This window comes from Helianthus annuus, chromosome 7, assembly GCF_002127325.2.
Source record: "Helianthus annuus cultivar XRQ/B chromosome 7, HanXRQr2.0-SUNRISE, whole genome shotgun sequence".
Lineage (NCBI taxonomy): Eukaryota > Viridiplantae > Streptophyta > Magnoliopsida > Asterales > Asteraceae > Helianthus > Helianthus annuus.
Genome location: NC_035439.2, coordinates 72691499 through 72714898, shown reverse-complemented (window position 1 = coordinate 72714898; position 23400 = coordinate 72691499). Strand labels below are relative to the sequence as shown.

Below are 23400 nucleotides of genomic sequence, written 5' to 3'. Positions count from 1 at the left end.
ATAAAATACGCGTTCGTATTATTTTGGATCTGTTAACGTTCGTAAATATTATTTTTACTCTAAAAATAATATTTATGTATTTTTCACAAAATAATCATAAACAATGTTGTGAAAATATATATTTACCAAATATACATTTATCGCGTTTAATTTTGTGAAAATCCCACCTCCGAATATTTAGTAAATAAAGTCATGGCGAAATTTATATATTTGAAATCATGTCAAAAGATATTTCTAACACTTATAGTGAAAATAACTCTAAGTGTTAGGTTTTTAGGAAAATTTCGCCAGAGTTTCCCCTGTAACTGGAGGTGGCCACCCTTTCAAGCGTATCATTTTCTTTTACAAAATCAATTTCAACAACTTCTTTAGTCAATCAAACAATTTCCGACACAACAAACTAGTCGACAAGTATGTAAATCGCATAATTACATGAACTTGTAGTTTTTCCGAAACTATAGTGTAAATCCCATTATATTTTGTGGATCTTTGTATAAATCAACTCGGTTTCTTGAGAGTCTAGTTTTTAAAGAAGATACATTTCCACATCTTCTCATCAAAATTTACAAAAACAATTCTTTGTTAAAAACTCATTGTCACACAAGTGTCTACACACTTGTGTGTTTACAGAAATCACCTTTGTTTAGGAAAGATCCGGCTTTAAAAATATGATTTCTTTTGGCATTTGGTCCTTTGAAAATACCACTTGTAGATCTGTAGATCTACTAGTTTACAACTCTATTTCATAAGAAAAATTGTTTTTACACAAGTTCATGTTTATGTTGGAAAGGGTTCGTCATCTAGAAACTTTACAACTAAACATAAGGCTAGTTCATGTTTTGTGAACATGCTCTAGCGTGGTTCGATGACGATCCATCCCCATACTAGCAATCAACAACAATAAATAATCATATTAAAACTAGATTTATAAGTTTTACACTATTATTGACCTATTAACCACCAAGTTTATCACCTTTAGTAGACTTTTAATTTTGATCTTGTATGTTAGTGATTTTCAACCGACAAAATTCATATTAACCACTTTAGAATAGATCAAGAAGGTGATTAGAACCACTTACTACTAGCTCAAGGCTAGGGAAGAAACTAGTCGAAAAACGGGTGGTTAAAAGCGTTGAGGTGAGGTCCTTGACGATCCGTAAGCACCAAGCTTCCTTGTACGCGACCCTTCACACTTGTATATGGTTGGAATGGCTTGAATGAAATCTAAAAATGGTGGTGAGTGGGGCTTGGTGTTCGGCCGTAAGTCAAGAGGAGGATGGATGAGAGTGATCTTTTTTTTTTAAGTGATGAATGAAAGTGGATGTGATCCACTATGTCCATTTATAAACCAATCACAACCATTATCCTTTAGATAATATGATAACATGATATGAAGCATAAGAATTAATTAATTAAACTTGTAAGGATGGTGGTTCCCTAGGAGGGAACCGAACGGTTCTAAAGGGGTGTTTGTGATTAGAACTTAACTAGCTAGTTACACACTAGTTAGTTAGTTAGTTAGTTAGTTAGAATTTATGTTTAGTTATTTGTGTGTAGTAAAATATAACGGGTGTTAGGGTATTCGGGGACCCTAACTGGCTCAGAAAAAGAAAAACAATGTTGATGTCAATATTTTTATGTCCCGGGTTAAGTCCGGTTGTTTGGTTGGATACTGATCCGTTAAAGTGCTTAATAAGCGTTTAAAGTGTCGTTATTATTATTTTTAGTGACACAAAGAGTTCCCGACACTTTGGAAAGTGTCTAGTATTATTTTTCCGTGTTTTTGCACTTTACTAGTTAGCTAAAATGCTGAATTTTTGGGTTAAAGTGCAGAATTTTGTTTTTAAATCATATTTTGGCACATCCGGTCACTATAACTATTGCCTAGTGACGCAGTTCTACAACCCTCTTATCCCTACACTCTCTGCTAGTGTAGCAAACTATCTCGGGCTCATACAGGCCTTAGAGGCAGTGTCTGCCTGGTGCTGGCTATATCAGCATGTTAAATAGGTTATCCGTTCATTGTGCTACTGTGCTTTTGTGCATCAAGGTTGTCACCAAAGTTCTGTATGTAAATAATGGAGTGACAGCAATCAAAGTATGATGCAGATATGTTCAAGTATCAACAGTCAAGTAGCAGTTCACCAGTAATTTCAAGTAAGCACAGTAATTAAGCAGCAATTAATTATTTATTAAATCGTACGGATACCTGGTTTAGTGAGGGTTGTCACATCCAGACTCCAAACTACCTTCTAAACACCATAGTCCAGTACTCCTCCCACATGGAACTTGCATATGGCAGCAACACTAGATTGGGGGGACTTGAAGGGGTATGGTCCCAGATCTCGCGTCAGTATCGACCGCGAGTGACCATTACCCTTATCAAAACCCCCATTAGCTAACAACCTACTTATGTCCATGCGGGAACGCATCGACACAGTGGGTGAATCCAATCTGTCCAGTGATGGAATACTTACCTGGAATATTAGAACGGTAGAGTGATGCGGCATAGCATCACATCTGGTGTATGAAAACCGGAAGTATTCACAGTGATGCGGCCTTGCACCGCGTCCAGTGAACACTTCTATCAATACAAAGAAGCTGGATAACAGCAACAGTCACCACAGGCGACGATGCGGCTAGCACCGCATCTCGCGTATTTCTTGATCACAAGCAAGAGACGCGATAACATCAGATGTTACCGCAGGCAGCGATGCGGCTCGCACCGCATCCTATACGCCCAACAAGTGGGACTGACACACCAGTGCAAGTAGCGCCAATGACAGTCATCTGTCAGGGCTACGTAAGTGACAGACTAACGTGGCGTAACCTCCACACCCGACAAGCCTGACACACCTGCAAAGGGGCAGCACGTCGTCAGTCTGTCCCTCATCCTCCTCCTTCACTCCTCGGCTATAAATACCAACCCCAAACCAGGTTTGAGGTATCTCTTCACAACTCTCTCAATACTACTACTATCATACTTTGCTTCCCAAGCAGATTACTGATTCTCACGCCGGAGAGTGGTAACAAGGAGCACCCCCCACCCCATCCTCCTTGTTACGAGTCACGGTTTATTTCCTTGTGCAGGAGATCAACCCACCGGTGATCCAGCCAGCGATCCTCGGGAGGAAGGGATTAACCCTTCTCGACGAGACCAGTGAGTTAACCCTGCCCGGTTAACCATTGTTTCATCAAACTTGTTTATGAGACTGATATCTGTAATGACTGTTTTTTGCTTTATCTGTTAGTAGTATGGAATATGAACATTAAAGATATTGTCGCTTAATAGTTGTTGTGGATTCTCTTAAACAATCTGTTTCGCTCAGTGCCACGCCCCGATGATTCCGCCATTATGGTTGGGATGTGACAGATTGGTATCAGAGCCATAACTATAGGGAATTAGGTGGAGTCGTGTAGAGTTGACCTAGTCTATAGTCTAAGTACCAACAGACGGCTTCATGCAAACCCAGTAGGGATTTCGCACGAACTCACTCTTGATACTCTCGTTCGAACTCGCAAAAACCACATCTTTGTGCAAACACCGCATACTACAGCTTCGCACGAAGAAGCCTTTCCTAAGGCTGAAATACCATTTGCCTTTCCTAAGGCTAACACAATACACACGTTTTCGAAAACACTCGTATAACACAAACAAGTGATTGTGTCGAGATTAGGTGTGAAAACCCAATAACTCTCGATAAGATCACTCACTCTACGTGTATTTTTACTCTCAGCACGAGAACCTCCGTTGAGTTAGGAGTGACATCTATACCTCGACAAAGATCTCCATCTTTATCTCGTGGTTGTCTGACCACGCTAAGGAACGAAGTTGTTAAGTTAGGGGTGAAACCCGCATCTTAATGACCAGTTCCACTCCCTACTTTAATTTTACAAAACCCTCACCACAGTCTCGATTGTTCTAACGACTTGAGTCATGTAGTAACTGGAAGGATGAGTGTCGTTCGTCGTATTTCGGTGAGAGCACAGTCTATTAGGCCAAAGCGTGTACTCGAGGTCGTTATGAATAATCGAATCACTTTGGGTAGTCGATGTCTAACACCCAAGACACTCTGTTTCGATTCTGAGCCGCAGCCGCTGATTTTACGAGTTATCGATTTTATGTGTTTACGTGTTATGTGTTTTGATTTTGGAAACTTTGCGCTCTATCGCTTTCCTTTATAAATCATTAATATGAAGAAAATAATATGCATAACAATGTGTCTTCTTTTTTAAATATATGCACTTTTCCTTGTTGGACAATATTTTCTTCATTAAAGATTACTTTTATAATCATATTTTTTTCATTGAAAAATTACCTGCAAAAGCTAGCATGCGATTAGTTATTTTACACAAATTTTTAATTAGGTATTGTTGATCCATTAATTTTTTTAGTATTTAATTACTTAACATTTCAAATGAAAACTTCGATGCTATTTTAAAGGTTCAAACATATCTTTTGATTATATCCTTTGATTTATTGACATTTAATAATATTCTTTCAGTTGACCATAGAATTGTCAATAGTTTATTCAAGATTACATATTTATTTATTTAAATATTAATTAAATAATTAAAAATACTTTTAATTATTTTAATGTAACATTGCTTTTTTAGTTACATTCTATTTTAATATTAATCAAATCTTTTTTATATTTATGAGATTTTTTACTTTAATTTCAAGATGGTGCTCTCCTTTATATAAAGTTGTTTCTATAAATAAATTATAAATGTAATTTCGTTATAACTATATTGATTTTAGTATCTTTAAGTTGTTAGTCTTAAAACACATAATAAATACAATGACCTTTTAAAATACAATCTACAATTGTAACTAATATAAATATAAATTATAACTGACTTTTAAAAAACATAATATATATTTTACGCATTCAAATTATAAAATAATTAAAGTTTTTAGTTATGTTCAAGAATGGTAATAGTTTAAATTGCCTTCTTTTTTAAAAATAAATCAATATAATATTTTTTTTTGAAAATACATATTTCATAAACCACAACAGCAACCTATACCAAGATGGAATAGGAAACCGAAAAACGAACAAAACAGTTACACTACATCAAAATTACACCATTTCTCCCATTCCATCAAATCTTTTTTCACTCTATTACTGTACCAATGAAAACCCAAAACTTTGACGTCCGATACGATGTCCACCACTTTAGCCTCTTTGTTCGAGAAAATCTTATCATTTCTAGCTTTCCATAAGCGCTAACTCGTGATGATGATAATACCTTGAACCACGTCCTTAATACTTCCAGAAAAGCGACATTCATCGAACACCTGCACTAAATCTTTAGTGGTAAACGCGTATGTAGATGGAATATGGCACCACGTGGAAATCCCGTTCCAAACCCCCGCCGCTTCACCACACCCGGTAAGAATGTGATCCATAGTCTCGCTCCCTTCTCCACACAACACGCAATCCATATCTTGAACAAAAATGTTCCTCCTTTGTAATGCGACCTTAGTTAGAAGCCGATCTAGAACCGCACGCCACATAAATATATTACACTTTGCCGAAAGCCACTTGCACCATTTAAACTCGAACTGATTCTCCTCATTGCCTCTCCCACGCAGCCATCTCTTAACCTCGGCCACCGAAAATGAATTGTCTTTAGCATCGTTCCACACCCATTCATCACTTCGATTAGAAAAAGTGGCACCAATCAACCTAGCTTCCAATTCTTCTCAATTAATAATCTCTGTACTTGCCCGATCCTTCTTTTCCATTTCCACTTAAACAAAAACGTGCCATCTGCTTGTTCACAACGATCCACAACCATACACTGCTTCTGCGAATCCAAAGCAAAAAGATCCGGATAACAGTCTTTCAAAGGTGCTTGACAAAACCACAGATCAATCCAAAAACGAATATCCCTCTCGTTACCAACTCAGCCCCTTATCAGCCCCTTATCATACCTATAACCCCTTCCCTTTCCACCTTGATCTTACTACACCATGATGCAATATTCTTCCAAACACCGGTTACATTGCTATTAACCGGAAGAGCACCCCACTTTCGATTAGACCCGTGTATGGAGTCAATAACCATTCGCCAAAGAGCATGATGCTTGGTGAAATATCTCCAACACCATTTAATAACGAGTGCTTTATTGCAATCTTCAAGACTAGACAAACCCAACCCGCCTTGTTCTTTTTTCCAAGTAACTATATCCCAAGAGACCCAAGCCATTTTCCTCACTTCTTCCTAACCACCCCATAAAAAAGACCTCATAAATTGTTCAAGCCAATTAATTACCTTCACCGGAGCCTTAAACAACGAAAAATAATAAGTTGGCAAGCTATCCAACACCGCCTTTATTAAATTCACTCGCCCCCCGATAGAGATAGAATTAGCTTTCCACTTAGATAACCGATTCCTAAACGTATTCACCACCGGATCCCAATGAGTAATCCTATTCATATTCGCCCCCACCATAATGCCCAAGTATGAAAACGGAAGTGCCCCTGATTTACAACCCAACCTTTCGGCCATCAAACCTACATCTTCATTCCGCACACCGACGCCATACAAAACAGACTTGTGTAAGTTTATCTTTAAACCTCAGCAAAGAAAAAATATACGCAACATCCTCTTCATATTAATAAAATTAAAGTTCGACCATTCACCCATCATCATAGCATCATCTGCATACAGCAGATGAGACAAAACCGGGCCTTCCCTGGGTAGGCGAACACCGTCAAAGGATCCAATTGAGCTCGCTTTCTTGACTAGCTCCAAGAAAGCTTCCATAACTATAATGAACAAAAACGGGGAAAGGGGGTCTCCTTGACGAATACCTTTCTAACAAGCATACTCGAAAGTGGGCGAACCATTCACCAAAACAGAAGCCTTCGATGCGGATAACATCCCTCTAATCCATTTGCACCACAAAGAAGAAAACCCCATCTGATCAAGAACCGACAAAAGAAACTCCCAGTTCACGTTATCATAGGCCTTATCGAAATCTATTTTAAATAAAACTAAATCTCTACCATCTTTCTTAGCCCACGACAAAATTTCATTAGTGATAAGAGGGCCATCCAAAATGTACCTCCCCGAAAGAAACGCCGACTGAGATCCCGAGACAATCAAATCCATAACTCCTTTAATACGATTTGTGAGAACCTTTGATACAACTTTAGAGATAACTCCAATAAGACTAATCGGTCGAAAGTTACTAAGTTCAGTGGGTTCCACCTTCTTCGGGATCAACGTAACAAAAGACGAACCAACTCCGTGTGAGAACTCCCCTGTGTCATAAAACTTTTGCATAATATCAACAAAATCGTTCTCAAAGAAACTCCAAAACCTTTTAATGAACCGAAAATTGAATCCGTCATGCCCTAGAGCTTAATCATCTCCACATTCCCACACCGCGTCTTTTATTTCAACAACCGAAAACTACTTGCATAACTCGACCGCTACATCACTTGGGAGCTTTTTAAAATCGGAAGAATGAAGATTCGACCGACTCTTCACCCTTTCGACGAACTTATTCCGGAAAAAACGAAGGACTTCTCTTTTAACTATCTTAGGCCGAGTTTCCCATACACCCCCAACCATCAACCCTGGAATACTATTTGCAACCCTTCTTTTATTAATCACCCCATGAAAGAATCAAGTGTTGTCATCCCCTTCCGAAGCCCACTTACATCTAGATTTTTGCGAAATATCCTTTTGTCTCAATCTATCCAACTCACGAAGCCTACACTTGGTCTCTTGCATAACCCACGCCTCCTCCTCTGTTAAGTCTCGGACCTCCATAACCAACTCTAATTGAACCAATTCTTGATCCAAAAGCTTCTTCTCCTCAAACTCTTTGCCCAAACAATCATCCTTCCACTTACTAATACCTTGCCGCAACATTCTAAATTTTTCCATCAGTCTCACGTCCGGAACACCCCCACTGACCGCTTCATTTAAAATACCGGACACCATACCATCGAAATCTTTCCAGTCCAGCCAAGAGTTAAAAAACGAAAAGGTTTGGGCCTATAATTCCTGGAAACTATCTTCAAAATAAAGGGCAGTGATCGGATTGGTCGTGACACAAAGCTCTCTACTCCGCGGTAGGCTATTCCATAAAAAAATACAAATTCACAAAAATACGATCAATACGACTTAACTTGTTACCTGCAGCAAACGTAAATTTCCTCCCTCTCAAGGCATACTCATGTAAATTAGTATTATTAATAAAGTCGTTAAAATCATGAGCTACAGCCGCATTAAAATAGGAATTCCTCCTTTCCGAGCAATCTCTCACCGAGTTGAAATCGCCCGCAACCACCCAGAACCCATCTGCGGATCCCATAAGCAACTTAATCTCCCTCCACAAAAGATGTTGGTGCAGTCATCTGTCGTCTTCGTCTTATGTCGAGTCTCGGTCTCGGTGCGGATCCGATCAAGCATGACATCACATGTGACATCACATAGGTGACATCACCTAGGTGACATCACATGTGATATCATGAAACATGTAATTGTGTGGTGGCCGTTTGAAGTTTGCCTTTCAATTCATGCATGTCCGTTTGAGAGGTGATCGTTTGAAGATGTTGTCTTTAGTTTGAGATAGTGACCGTTTGAAAGACATTCGTTTGAGAGGCCTTTCGTTTGAAATTGTTGATCGTTTGAAGGATTTCAAATGGTAGGGTCTTGTAGTATAAATAGCTGTCAAATGATGTCATTTGTACCGAACAGGCCAAGTGATACCGAGGTGCTGCCGGTATTTCCCCTGATTGTAAACACTGTTATTTCAATATACAAGAGGTTTAAAGTATATTTCAAGCTGTTTTCACATCCGTTTCTTAGTTTCCGCCTCTGAAACGGACTAGAGCTCTTCCGAACGACTCATTCAGGTCGAAATCGATCCTACAAGTGGTATCAGAGCTCAGGAGGAGGAGTTCTTGCCATATACAGCTTCAAAATCTATCTTCTACACCTTCTGTTCAAAACCGATCAATTTTTCACGGTTACAATCGGCTGAAACTTTCACAATGTGTGCGTAATTGTGTTATAACAAACCCTTGAAAATATCAGTTCATTATTCGACGTAAAAGTGATAAAAATGGCCTGAAAACTTATGTCCGTTTGAACGAGGTCTGGTGTTCCGTTTGAAAACTGGTCCCTTCCGTTTGGAAATCATGACTTCCGTTTGAAAACATGCATTTCGTTTGAACGATCGTTTGAAACTCCCATACCGTTTGAAGCACACAGTTTGAAACCGACACACCGTTTGAATTGTACGTTGAAAATTGTGAACCGCTTGAAGGTGCATCGAGTGTGTGAAACATTATACAAGTTTGTCAGTTCATTGGAAATTGGTGTCAGCCCACTATACCGAACTTATCAATGTTGTCAGTTAGCATGTGATTCATAATCGATACATGTGATAGTGTTGTTCAAGTGATCCATGTGCTGAATCCATATATAAAGACATTATCGTGTTAAGAGTCTAAAAGATATTAAATTGTCTCAGCCCTATTAGAGATTAACATTTGTGTTTGTCAGTTGGGTGGATTTAGCGGCCCAATAGATTTCTCAAATTGTTGAATTTTTGTCGGCTGCATGTGTTGAATTGAGAATATCACGAGTTTTCTGATAAGTTTTTATGAAAAGTTGATATTGTCGGCCACATTGTGTTTGAAAGATAATCAGACATTAAAAATATGCATGTGACATCGACCATGTTCAAAGTATTGAAGGTCCTATAGAATTGAGCTTTGACTTAAAAGTGTTTGGTACATCACGTGAATTTTTGTCAGCCCAGGTATCGATATAAGAGTTGTACAAGTGATTTTTGTCAATCCATTGAAGGATCCATGGGCTTTAATTGATCATTTGTTTTCGGCCCAATCAACATATGTTTTTGTGGACGGCCCAATCATTATAAGGTGATACATGTGATGTTTGTTGGAATAATTGATATGTGTAAAAGGTTACTGTCTCGAAAATTGAACTTGTCATTATTAGTGGTCGGCATTTAGGTCCAATAAGATTGTGTTCACGTGAATTGTTTGGCTCAATCATATTTGACAATTGTTATTGTCATTAAGAATTGGTCCAATCAACAAGTTTGTGTGATCTCAAAAATTGCTCAGTTCACATCAAAAGTTCAAGTGAAAGATCGTATTAAATCAGTTCACAAGAGAGGTGGTTCAGTACGTTTGAATTCAAACTAATTCAAGGTCTTGTGGTTTAACCAGGTCATTGGAAAAAGTCGTTTGATTTTGATCCGGGTCATATCAGTCCGCATAGTTTGTCAAACTTCAATCCGCACAGAATATTCACCAGTTCGAGTACCAGTTTGTTTCCACTAATTGATAAGTCTTTAAACTAATTGTGTTTTGTTTGTGTGTTGTCAGGTATTTCCCGAAGTATCATCTGAGTTTTGAAACATGGCTGAAGAATTTTACAATGTTTTTGCAACACCGGTTGCCCCTGTAACAGCTGCTGAAGCTTTGTATAATGAGAATGAGACGGGAACTCATCAGAAACCACCGAAACTCATGTACATTGAAGATTTTCAGGGTTGGAAAAACTGATTTGAGAACTGGGTTCAAGCTTACAGATTCGATGCATGGTGTTCATTGCTAAAAGATTATGAGAAACCAAAGAATGAACGTGGATTAGAGAAGGGGTTTAATGATTTTACAGAAGCTGACAAGTTGAAATACACAAGTGAGAAAATGATGATCAGCATTCTTCAGCAAGCTGTTAAAGAAGATATTTTTGTGTTACTTCAACATAACGGAACAGCTAGATCCATTTGGGAGGCTTTGATTAAGAAATTCAGAGGGAGTGCTGATATGATCAAAAACAAAAAGGCGTTATTGAAAAAATCATTCGATATGTTTACAGCTTTCGACCATGAAACTACAAAACAGACCATTGATAGGTATTGTCATCTGGTATTGGAAATGGGTAGGTTGGACATCAAGAAAGAGGACGACGAGTGGGTCGATAAACTAGCTGAGGTGTTACCACAGCATAAGTGGGGAACATATTTGATGGTTGTGAAACTTATGAGAAAGTCCGAGAGCATGAATTTGGCTCAGTTTATTCAGAAAATCGAAGAGCAGGAGCTGGATATTCAAAAGACAGCTATCATGACAAATCCAAATGCAAAGCAAGACGTCAGTCTGTACTATCGAGGGAACAAGTTTGAGACCACTCCCAGTCAAAGTCCAAAGATTAGTACTGCATTCAGTGCTGATGGTTCTGCAAGTCCAAATGCAAGTACTACAACTCAAAGTGGTGGATCTACTTCATCATTCTCAAGCTTTGATCCAAACAGCAACACACCTAGCCCTCAGAAGCAAAATTCTACAAATCTGCAGTGTAATGTGACCTTGAACATTCAGAATGGTAAACATCTTTCTCCTGAGGTGGCAAAGCAACACATGGCATCTCTTGTCGCCATGTTAGAGTCATATGAAAGCTTGATTGCAGGAAGAATTGGTAATCCGATGCTCACAAAAGAAGATTACGATCAAATCGATGCAGAAGAGCTTGAGCTGATGGATGTGAAGTGGTGCTTAGCTAGTGCCTGCAGGAGAGCTGAAAAATTTCAACAGATTACTGGCAGAGACGAGTTTCGAGGAATGGCTACCTCTCCACTTGGTTTTGACAAGTCAAAGGTTACCTGTTTCCGATGTAAAGGAAAAGGTCACTTTAAACGGGAATGTAAGAACCAAGAGTCAACTGGTAGTCAAGAAAAGAGCAATTACTATCAGAAATCAATCTTTCATCAAATCGATCAACAGCCTAAACAAAAGGAACCGCAAACTGCTCATGGGAAAATGATTGAAGAAGCCAATAGGAAAGCTTATTATGGGATAATAGATCAAAGTGATGAGGTTGTTGCACAGGGGTTTAGCTGGGACAAGTATATACCTAGTGGAACTAGTCCTGATGTGGCACTTGTTACCAGAACTTTGGACCAAAATGAGGATTGCAAGAAAAGGATTCCGATATTTCCAGATCTTGGAAGTGATGTTGATACGGATGATGAGGAAGAGTATCTTAACAAATGTAGGAAAAGCATTGATCCTGACAGTTTTAATTTTTTCTATGCAGATAAAGTTGAGATGCTGAATCAGAAGAAAATTGCTCGATTGCAGAGAGAGCTAGAAGTAGCAAAGCTACTCGCTGATGAAAAGGCGAAGATTGAAGCTGTAGAAACAAAAGATGAAGCAACTGCTGAGATTGCAATAGAGAAGATTGTTGAAGTAGAGAAAGTAGTCGAGAAAATTGTCGAAGTCGAGAAACTCGTGGAAGTTGAGAAAATAGTTGAAGTCGAAAAGATTGTCGAAAAAGTTGTTGAGGTCGAGAAACTTGTAGAAGTTGAAAAGACTGTCGAAGTCGAAAAGATAGTTGAAAAGGTGGTTGAAGTTACTAAGCCTTGTGAGAAATGTTCAGAATCTTGCAAAGACTGTGATGAGAAAGACAAAAAGATTGCTGAGTTAGAGAAAATAAAGGAAGATTTACTGTCTGATGTGAAGTATGTTAAAGAGTCATACGATGCACTGAACATGACAGTTGATAGTCTGAAAAGGACAAATGCAGAAATCGAAAAAGCAAATGACAAAATGAGTGCAACTTTAATGACAAAGCAAAGTGTCATCAATGACTATATTGAAGACTGTGCTAACTTGAAGAAGGAGTTGGAACTTGAGAGAATTGAGAGTGAAAGGATTAACCGATTACTTTTGAGTTATACTACATGTGATTATCTGATTGATCGGGTTTATCCTACTGTTGCAGGTCTTGAAGCGTTCAAGAAGAAAGAAAAAGAAGAGGATACTGGTAAGAAACCAAGTGTCAAGTATAACAGATGTCCGCCTCCTATCTTTGAGAGTTATTCCCCCAGGAAACCAAATGAGGAACAAGTAGACAAGGCTCTAAACATCAAATTAAAGTCTGAAATCACTGATGAATTACCAGACAATATTGATGTTACATTCACAGTGTCTGACACTGATCATGAGTCTGAGTTAGTCAAAAGAGTTGTAGATCAGGTGTTGGATATGGATGAAGAGTCAAAGTCGGAGTCTAAGTCTGATAGTTCGAGTTCGTCTGAGAAAAGTCCGAGTTCGCCGGTTAAGAGGATTTACAATAAATAATTTCTGTTATCAAAATCTAATTTGAATGATGGATCAGTCAAAGTAGCATATACGTTGAATGATTCAGACAAATTATATTCTGATGAAGAATTCCCAATAAGAAGTGTTAAAACTGAAATGATCAAAAAGGTTTTCAAATTAACAGAAATTAATATTTCTGAAATAAAAGATTTAAATCTTTCCGCAAAACCTTACACTTCAAGGATTCAACAAAGAGTAAATAAGAAAATGGGTTATGGTTGTGGTTATAGTTTCCAAAAGAAACCAAACCATAATGGTAATCTCAAAAAGAAAGGTCTTGGTTTTATTTCACAAGAAAATTATAAAAATCAGAAAATTTATAAACCAAAAACAAAATTTGTTTCAGGTGGGAGTTCTGAAGATGAGCAGAAGAAACCTTTCTGGAAACAGTCGAATCAAGAGTTTCTTGCTGAAGTGAAGAAGAATGTGAGAAAATCTGCTCAAAGAGTTGACATAAGAACCTGTTTCAAATGCCAAGAAGTTGGACACATAGCGTGGAATTTTCCCAAGACCAACTACCAAAAACAGGGAGTTTCTTCTAACTTTGTTTTGAGAAAAACTTGTGTTGATAAGAAAGAACAATCTGTAAAAATTGTTAAAAAGTTTGAAAATTCTACTTCTGAGGAAGGAGAAAGTTCAAAAAGGTTTTATAAAAGAAAAGGTGATATGAACAAGCAAAAATGGGTGGTTAAATCTGAGGGTAATTCTGACAATGAAGCTGATTCCATAAAATCAGAGGAGTCATTGGTTGATAAAAAGATTGTGAATTCCGTTCTAGTGGTGAACGATGAGAGTTTTCTGTCATTGTCAAAGGAAAATTTGATGAAGAAAGTTGGAAAGGTTGAGATCTCAAATCAATTCTTCACTGATAAAGGAGATTTTGATGTTGAGAAGGCTTTCAACGGGAAGGTCAAACATATTTTTGGAAAGATGGTTGATAAGAAGGTAAAGGGTGCTAAAGAATTTTATAAATCAAAATGTTGGTGGGACAGATGTGTTCCAAAGTCACCCAAGGCTGGTGAGGCTTGGGTGGACATTATGTTTGAGTAAAACACCGGACTTGCCGGAGATCCCAAGTTTATATCGTGGATCAGGAATCGGCATCTTTCGTGTAAATGTGTGTTTGTGAAATAGTCCTTCAACCTAGATTGAAAATGTGTTGAAATTTTTACAGAATAAAGGACTATGCCGGAGCTTCCAGGTTGGTAAGCGAGGAGCAGGTATCGGCATCTTTCTTGAGGAATTTTCTACGGTAATGTCAATCATGCAAACGGTAAAAAGGTTTGTTTGTGTTTGTTTACAAGTGGTTAGAAGATTTGATTGTGCATAACTTGTGCATATGGTAAATCAAGGACATTAATTTGTACTTGCATTTTCCTACAAGTGATTGAGAGACAAGATGATGAACCACATCCCCGAATTTAGTATTGATATACCTACAAGTGGTAAAATCAACCAAACTTATTTTCCGGAAAAATCATTTGATTAAAACAAACTTAAGTGTTTTGAAATCTAAATGAGAAAATAGTTTGTTGATAGGGGGAGTTCTGATTGTTTATGCCAAGTGAATGGCGAATTGATGCAATTTGATATCGGTTGTCATGTTTCTGTACAGTTTGTTTTCAATTTTCGTTAATGTGTTTGCATTTTAGGGGGAGTAGAAAATTTCAGAAAATCCAAAAACATTAGAGAATTTGAAAAAGACAAAAACATGATAAAATCCAAAAATGAGTTTGTTGTGAAAAAGAGAAGATGATAGTACATCAGCGGACTATCACAACATGCTAAAGAATTGGAAAGTTTAAAAGTGATAAACAATCTTACTTTGGATGTGTCAGTAGATTTTTCCACATTTAATAAACTGTGACGAGATATAAACCTAAATTTCAAACTTGCTTAATACGTGGGTAACAACTTCTTGGATATATAGGTAACCCCTGAAATCTTGTTTGAAAGGTCCCTTATTCTGAGATACTAGGTCTTTATGCTCAGTGATATATGGGGTATTATCCCGGGACTTCTGCTGTATGGAAGTACTGACCTAGTCCCCGGATAATACTTTCTGCAAATGCTTGAAAAAACGCCGCCCTCAGCAAATCGATGAAACAATAAAATTGATAGTCATTGCTGTTGTAAAAAAGATCCTCTAAAGGGGACCCACCAAAAGTCGAGCCGTCATCTCTCTGCTGAACGGAAGTTCTGACCTGAGCTCTCACGGTTTCACACCTAACTCCTTATAGATATCAGCTGTGGTATACTCACCTGTAAGACTGAATATTGGGATCTGGATACGGGAGTATATTCAAGTAGTGGGACACACGGATAAGTTTAAGTGCTTAAAACATTAATATCGTATCTCGGATCAGTTGAACTTTGTGTGAAAATTTAAGTGGACCAGTATACTGACAATCTAGGTAAATTGTTTAGAACTTAAAATGAAAATCAAGCTTAACAGTGTGGGTGATTTGTCTCATAAGCTGATATGATCCTCTTACACAAACTCACAAAAATAATGTTTGTAAATATTTCTTCTCTGCATTTCATTTCTTTACATTGATAAATTCAAAAAGATTTTAGTGTGTTTTAGCATGAATTTTTGAAAAATTCAAAAAAGATTTTCGACAACTGATATTGAAAAGTTGATTTTCAAAATTCCGAGTGCTAAACATGATGAACAAATGGTTTGGGAGAGTGTGTTGTTTTGAAAATAATAATGATATATCTTCAAGTGGTTCATCAAAGATTAACATTGTAAAATTACTTTTGATTGTATACTGTCTGCAAGTGATTCATTAGATGGCGAGATTATTTTTTTTACAAGTTATCATCAGGAAATTTATTGTGAGGTAGAGGATGTGCAGGTTTCTAAGTGATAGAGAACCAGGTTCCGATACCTGAAGAATTTGTGATTTCAACATGACAGACTGCGATCCCAGCATATCGAAAGGGGGATTCTGAAGACATCCGATTAGAGATTGTTCGTGTGGAGCCTGTTAATGCTGATAAAAAGAGAAGATAAAGATTTGAGGATGCTTGCACTGTGAGATATTTCAGAGAGCGTTCAGACTGATAAAGACTGAAGACGTTGAAGACTCGACACTTAAGACTCGTCAACATCTGAGGGGGAGTCTGTTGGTGCAGTCATCTGTCGTCTTCGTCTTATGTCGAGTCTCGGTCTCGGTGCGGATCTGATCAAGCATGACATCACATGTGACATCACATAGGTGACATCACAAGTGACATCACCTAGGTGACATCACATGTGATATCATGAAACATGTAATTGTATGGTGGCCGTTTGAAGTTTGCCTTTCAATTCATGCATGTCTGTTTGAGAGGTGATCGTTTGAAGATGTTGTCTTTAGTTTGAGATAGTGACCGTTTGAAAGACATCCGTTTGAGAGGCCTTTCGTTTGAAATTGTTGATCGTTTGAAGGATTTCAAACGGTAGGGTCTTGTAGTATAAATAGCTGTCAAACGATGTCATTTGTAACGAACAGGCCAAGTGATACCGAGGTGCTGCCGGTATTTCCTCTGATTGTAAACACTGTTATTTCAATATGCAAGAGGTTTAAAGTATATTTCAAGCTGTTTTCACATCCGTTTCTTAGTTTCCGCCTCTGAAACGGACTAGAGCTCTTCCGAACGACTCATTCAGGTCGAAATCGATCCTACAAAAGATGTTTAGCCACCGAATTCTGAGACGCATACACATTCAGTATTTGAGTAATCACACCACTTCCTTTTATCGAACCAATAACAACAAGCAATGATCCGATTTCTTGACGTCTAACAACGAGAACACCCCTGGATCCCACATAGTAATCAATCCACCTGACCGACCATTAGCCTCAACCACTTCGGCTCTAAAATTACCTCTACCCCAAAATTCCCCAAGATCGAAAGCCGAAGTGTCACCATACTGCGACTCTTGCAAAAGAACACAATTCGCCTCTTGATGCATTCGTAAATCCCGGACCCATTTTGCTTTGCCTTGAACTCCTATCCCGTGAATATTGAGTGACAGAACATTCATGTTGCCACTCCTTGAAATCCTTCATCTCTAATAGAGTCTCGAACCTGGGGTAAAAACTCACCCAAATTCTCGGCTCCCAAAACCTTCCCTAAATCAACAGTGTCATTTGCCTCTTTATCAATTTCGAGCTGATCAAGGAGTTGGTCCCTAACATGATCCGGAATGCTCTCCTCAACCTCCTCAGCTGAATCTTCACCTGGCGGACTAGAAACTTGAATGATAACTGGAAATCATTTCCATATTTAAAATGTTTGCATAGCTTTAAATAAACAATAATTTGATGTTTAGCAAATGAATATTAATATAAGTCAAATACACAACCATTATCAAAGGTTGGTTTATACTTATAAGAATTAGTTTTTGCTTATTACCAGTTATATGTGACACCAATTAGAATGAAAAGAAGACATAAAATCAAGTTACTATTATTAGACAAAGTTGAAAAATGTTAGAAATAAGACGACAAATGTAATGTACAAAGAAATATTTAGAGATCTATAGATTGCTTATATGTTTGTTACTTATATATTATAATTAACAATATGGTTGGTGACCCATTAGCAAAGGTAAAAACCTTTACATACATTTAAATTTGAAGGTCTTAGATTTAAGACTTCAACTCCCACATACAAAAGTAAACAACAAAAGTACTTCCATATTGTAATGTAACTTTTTCAATATTTGATGCATCATTTTGTATAATTAAAATGAGTTATATTATATATCATATAAAGTAAAATATAATATATAACTGTGAGTTTTTCGTATTTATTTGTTAATGAGAAACCTCTTTGTGTTAAAGCGTAGGGGGTGTTAAAAATATGTTAATAATCATAATAATATAGAAACCAATTGTGAATATAGTAGCATCTATACCTATGTATAATTTACCAAAATCAATAAATTTATAAAAGATATTTTCTTTTTGTAGCTCGTATAACACACATTTACAAGTTATAATTAAGTTATATAACACCCAACCAAACCAAAGTAACCGTTGTATGTCACGTTAGTGCCTAATTTTGACTTTAATGGTCCAACTGCTAGGCTGCCATGTAAAATTAAAGCAACATGATTAACTGGCAGACAAGTGACCACCAAGCACATGCCATAGATTCCATTCTCCCACATGCTTTGTCACATGATCCACATCTCTTTATTTCAACTTAATCAATTTTGCAATGAATCAAGCTTTACCCGTTTGAGTTAATTACTAACCCAAACTAGTAAATTTATCAGGATAATACGATACTTAACTTGAACATATAGACTTATCACGATAATATATTGTTAAACACAACTTTAAAATTAGAGTTAAATGCCATTTTAGTCCCTGTGATTTGGACCATTTTGACAGTTTAGTCTAAAGGTTTCATTTTTAACCTGTGGGTCCAAAAAGGTTTCACAGTTGCCATTTTAGTCTACTGGGTTAACTTCATATATTTTTTCTGTTAACGAGAAGGCCAATTCGGTCATTTTATATGGCTGAATTGCCTTTTTAGTTAACAGAATTACATACAAAATGATCAAATTGGCCTTCTCGTTAACAGAAAAAATGGATGAAGTTAACCAAGTGGACTAAAATGGCACCTGTGAAACCAATTTGGACCCACAGGTTAAAAATGCAACATTTGGACTAAACTGACAAAATAACCCAAACCACAGGGACTAAAATGACATTTAACTCTTAAAATTAATCAAACCCAACTTTACTAGTTTGAGTCAATAACTAACTAACGAATAAAGTTATTGGTATTAAACAATACTTAATTTAACGGGTAAAATTACCATGATAATGTATGTTAATCGCAACTTTTCAATAAATCAAATGCAACTTTAAAAGTTTGAGTTAATAACTAACTCAAACGAGTAAAGTTATCGATATAACACAATGCTCAATTTAAAAGGGCAAAGTAATCACAATAAAATAACGTTAATCACAACTTTACAATCAATCAAACCCAACTTTTTCTATTTGAGTTAATAACTAACTCAAAACGGTTAACGTAATTACAATAGTATACACTTTTTTTTTAGAATACACTAAGAAAAATTAACATCGACATAATACAAACCATGAACCTAGAAAAACAACACTAGTATCAAGTGTGTCATGTTAGAGATTAGATAAACATGTTAATTAATAAAACATTAGATAAACATGTTAATTAATAAAGCACTAACTAAAAATGGGAAGTTTATTTGATAGAACTTGGAAGGGTTGGTGTTGTGGGCGACGCTAAGGTGACACATTGGTGATGTCGAGGGCAGGTGATGAGATGATCGTTTGTGAGGCCGGCGGCCTGCATGAAAGAGTAGATGACTATCGGGCCCACTTGGCGGAACCCTCTTCTCACCATGTCTTTGCTTATAGCTTCGGCTTTTGATGTTTTCACGGGCATCTTGTGACTTGACTTGTATTGTGACACGATGGGCTTATGGTTCACAAATCTCCATATGTAATTGTTAAATGAATCGAACGTCTTGTTAATCTGTCATAGGTTAATATAATATTATTATATTAAATTAAGACAAAGTTACCTAGTAATCTTTGTTTAAGGAAACACATCATCGTACCTCGCTAATCGATTTAGAGTTGTCAATGACACCTCGGACAAAACTAACTTCAATGCCATATTTACTACTAAGCGATTGTACCCTTTTCTCCGAATACTTTGACACAATATCTGCATCGAATCCTGAGAAAGCTTCCCTACAAATTATAAAGTACGATTATACTTCTATCTGACTTTAAGATTTAAAGATTGAGGTTTAGGGTTCAAATATTGAAAACTCAAGACCGACCTAAATTGTTGCCTTTTCTTCAAAATCGAAGTCCAATCCGAGCCAACTTGAGCACCCGTTAGCACCAAGAGTTCGAACAACATCCTTCATACAGAACCAATTTCGTTAATAAATAGCGGTTTTTGCTATGGGTGTTCATGGTCTAGTTCGACCGGTTTTAGACGAAAATTTTTGGCCAAACAAATAATAACGGTTTTGAGAAAATATAAACCGAACTGGCCTGGTTTTAAGTTTTTATAATTTGATTTTTTTTTTTTTTTTTTTTTGGTTCAGCTTCGCAATTTTAGACATTTTCTTATAAGCATAATTTTGTATTGTGTTTCAAAAACTAACAAGAATTAGTCATAAATATAATATATGCATATATATATACGCATACATATGCATACATACCTTTATATTCGTAAAATAATATTATAGGACTGGTTTGGTTTACTTTACATGATCGCTTTCAAGTTGCAAACCATTAAAAACAAGAACCAAACTGTACATATTTTAAACCAACAAAACCAGCCGACTTTTTTCGATTTAAATGCTTCGTTCGGTGTTAGACAATATTTTAACACCTAGTTTTATGATTAAAAAATGAAAAAAAAAGAATAATAAAATAATTTGAGTGCTTACTTGTCATCATGAACAGGAACTCCCCATTCGTCATCATGGTAAGCAACATATATTGCATCTATCCAATTAAAAATTAATACAAAATCAAATAACGTCATATATAATATAATCATCCACCATGCAAATTAGGGTTTTCATAAATCCTACCTGAATTAGGAGTAATGAAGCTACATCTTTTCTGTTGTACAAAAACGGCTGAAGTAACACAATTTCGATCAAAACTATACGATTTCGATCTACCATAATGCGCGATCTTCATCTTCCTCTGTACCTGCATCACGGCCACCTGTTCTCTCCTCGCGGCCGCTATACTCCCCGGCAGTGAACGAGGGCTGGAATCAATGTTTGTTTCGATCGAATTACGATCATAAAGGGTACCGTTTTTGGCTTTCTTTTCCGGGATCACGGATTTTGGGGTTGTGCATGAGGCTGGAGATTGATTTGGTTTTGAAGTGGAGATGGATTTTGGTAGGGAGAGGGTTTTTTTGAGGGGACGTGGTGGTTCGGGGAGTGGGGAGTTGCGGTTGGAGGTGGCCGGTTGGAGTACGCGGCGACCGTTGATGTCGAAGAGGGTGGGTGGGGAAGTTGTGTCATTTAGTTGCCGGTGCCGGAATTTGGAGTTTGAAGAACACATAGTTGAAAAAGTGAAGTGTGGTTTGAAGGAGAGATGGTGGTTATTGGTTATTTATAGTGTAATGTAATGGATAGGGGGAGCGGGTGGTAATAATATAAAGACAAAAAGGGTGTAAATTATTATTATTATTATTATATATATCAAAACATATAGTTGGTTTGCGCCAGTATAGTTTTCTGTTTTTGGTTTTGAACCCAAGAGTTTTCATTAGTTAAGAATGTACTCAACTTTCTTGGGGTAGAAGATAGTCAACAAAAAGTTGCAAGAAAGTTAAAAAGATGGACAGGTGTTAAATTATCGGGTTTTCCTATTTTTTTTACGTGACCACCGCTTCATTTTTCCACTGTTTTATTTACTTCTATATAATGTTTGTTACATTCTCTTATATATTAATACTACAATGTTTTTAACAGGAAAAGTTATGATAATATATATGATTTTTTTAATAGTTTTATTATCTTCTTTACTTTTAAGTCAGATAAGTTTTTGTTAACTGGTACTGGTATTGAAAATACCAGTACGGTTGTTGGTACATAAAGGTAAAAACCGACACTAGCCTGGTACAGAAAACACCAATAGTCGATATCGAATTGTTTTTGAAAATATTTTAGTTCGGGAAATTCGGTACTGTTACCCGATACCATTCGCTTATCCCTGATCGCGGGTGTCGTATGAACATCGGTATGGTGCAACTTTTTTTTAATTTCTTCAACGTTTAATCATTTATTTTTTTAGTTTCAGGGGTAGGGATGAGCTTGGTGCCAACCAATACCGAATCGTTACTGGTACCGAAAATACCAATTACGGTACCTGTATATGAAGGTAAAAAACGGTAGCGAATCGGTACAAGGAACGCCAAAAGTCGTACCGAATTGGTACTTAAGATTTTTCGGTTCGGGAAATTCGGTACCTGTACCCAGTATTATTTGCTCATCTCTGACCACAAGTTTCATACGAACAACATTATTACCGTACGACTTTTTTGGTTGATTTTCTTTTGGTTATCTTTTAGTAATTTTTTTCTATATTTTCTTTTTATTCTTGTCAGCGGTTCCCGTGCGCAACACGCTTGTAGTGATTTCAAAATACATGTAAACACACTTCGCCGCAACGCGGCGATAGTAAAAACTAGTTTGTATTAAAGTATGATATGGTTTTATTTTATAGATTGAATATAGTTTGCATTTTTTTTAGTTAAATGTCATTTTAGCATGGTTGTAAAACAAGGTTTTCAAGGCCGAGTACTCCCCGAGTAGCCGCTACAAGGTAGGCTGCCGAGGCGATTTTCTTCGACTCCGCTTAATTACTCGGAGTCGGTCAAACGCGGTCAACCTCGGCCAGAATTGGATCTAGTAGGTCAACTCAGGCATAGTTTGACTTAAATAATAATAAAACATTATTTTTATGCCTATCATATTAAAGAATGAATATCATTTTCACGTATTTTGTTGTAAATATTAGTAAATTTATGTTATTTGACATATATTTAATCTCCAAAAAGTAATTTCTTTATAATTTAACATGTCCGAGTACTCTCCGCGTAGACCGAGTACTCTCAACTCCCCGGTCGACCGACTAAGGAGCGCCTAGCGACTTTTGCAACCATGCATTTTAGTCCCTATACTCCATTTGGTTAACTTTATCCCTTTATTCCGTTAATTAGAAGGGTATTTCGATTATTTTATATGTAATTCTGTTAACTAGAAGGGCAATTCGACCATATAAAATGATCGGATTACCCTTCTAGCTAACAGAAAAAATGGACGAAGTTAACCCAGTAGACTAAAATGGCAACGCTTGAAACTATTTGGAATAAAATGACAACGTTTCAAACTTTTGGACTAAACTTACAAAATGACCCAAAACCAAGGGACTAAAACGGCATTTAACTCTTTCTTTTTAATGAAACCAAACCATATCCTACTTTCATTTTATTCTTACTTTATCATGTTGTGCATCATGTTTTCCAAACTCGTTTGTAGAAATTATCTTTATCCTATCAAAATACTATCCGTCTTGTAAAGTTTAATGAGACTTTTACTTCCTGGGAGTGTGCCTGTGTTGAGATCCTTCGTTTTCTACTTTTTTTTTTTTTAACCGCTAATGTTACTTCTTTACATTAGGGATCGTAAA

The 23400-nt window shown here is 36.9% G+C and overlaps 1 protein-coding gene across 1 annotated transcript; it reads right to left on the bottom strand.

Annotated features, from left to right (window-relative positions):
- Positions 1 to 19103: 19103 nt before the first annotated feature.
- On the bottom strand, positions 19104 to 21305 carry LOC110868183 (DNA-3-methyladenine glycosylase 1). The gene is made up of 5 exons (XM_022117291.2): positions 20781 to 21305; positions 20634 to 20691; positions 20010 to 20093; positions 19782 to 19917; positions 19104 to 19696 (listed from the first exon to the last, which is right to left on the bottom strand). Exons 1-5 carry the CDS (start codon positions 21265 to 21267, stop codon positions 19403 to 19405), a joined length of 1059 nt encoding a protein of 352 aa, XP_021972983.2. The 5' UTR covers positions 21268 to 21305; the 3' UTR covers positions 19104 to 19402.
- Positions 21306 to 23400: the final 2095 nt, after the last annotated feature.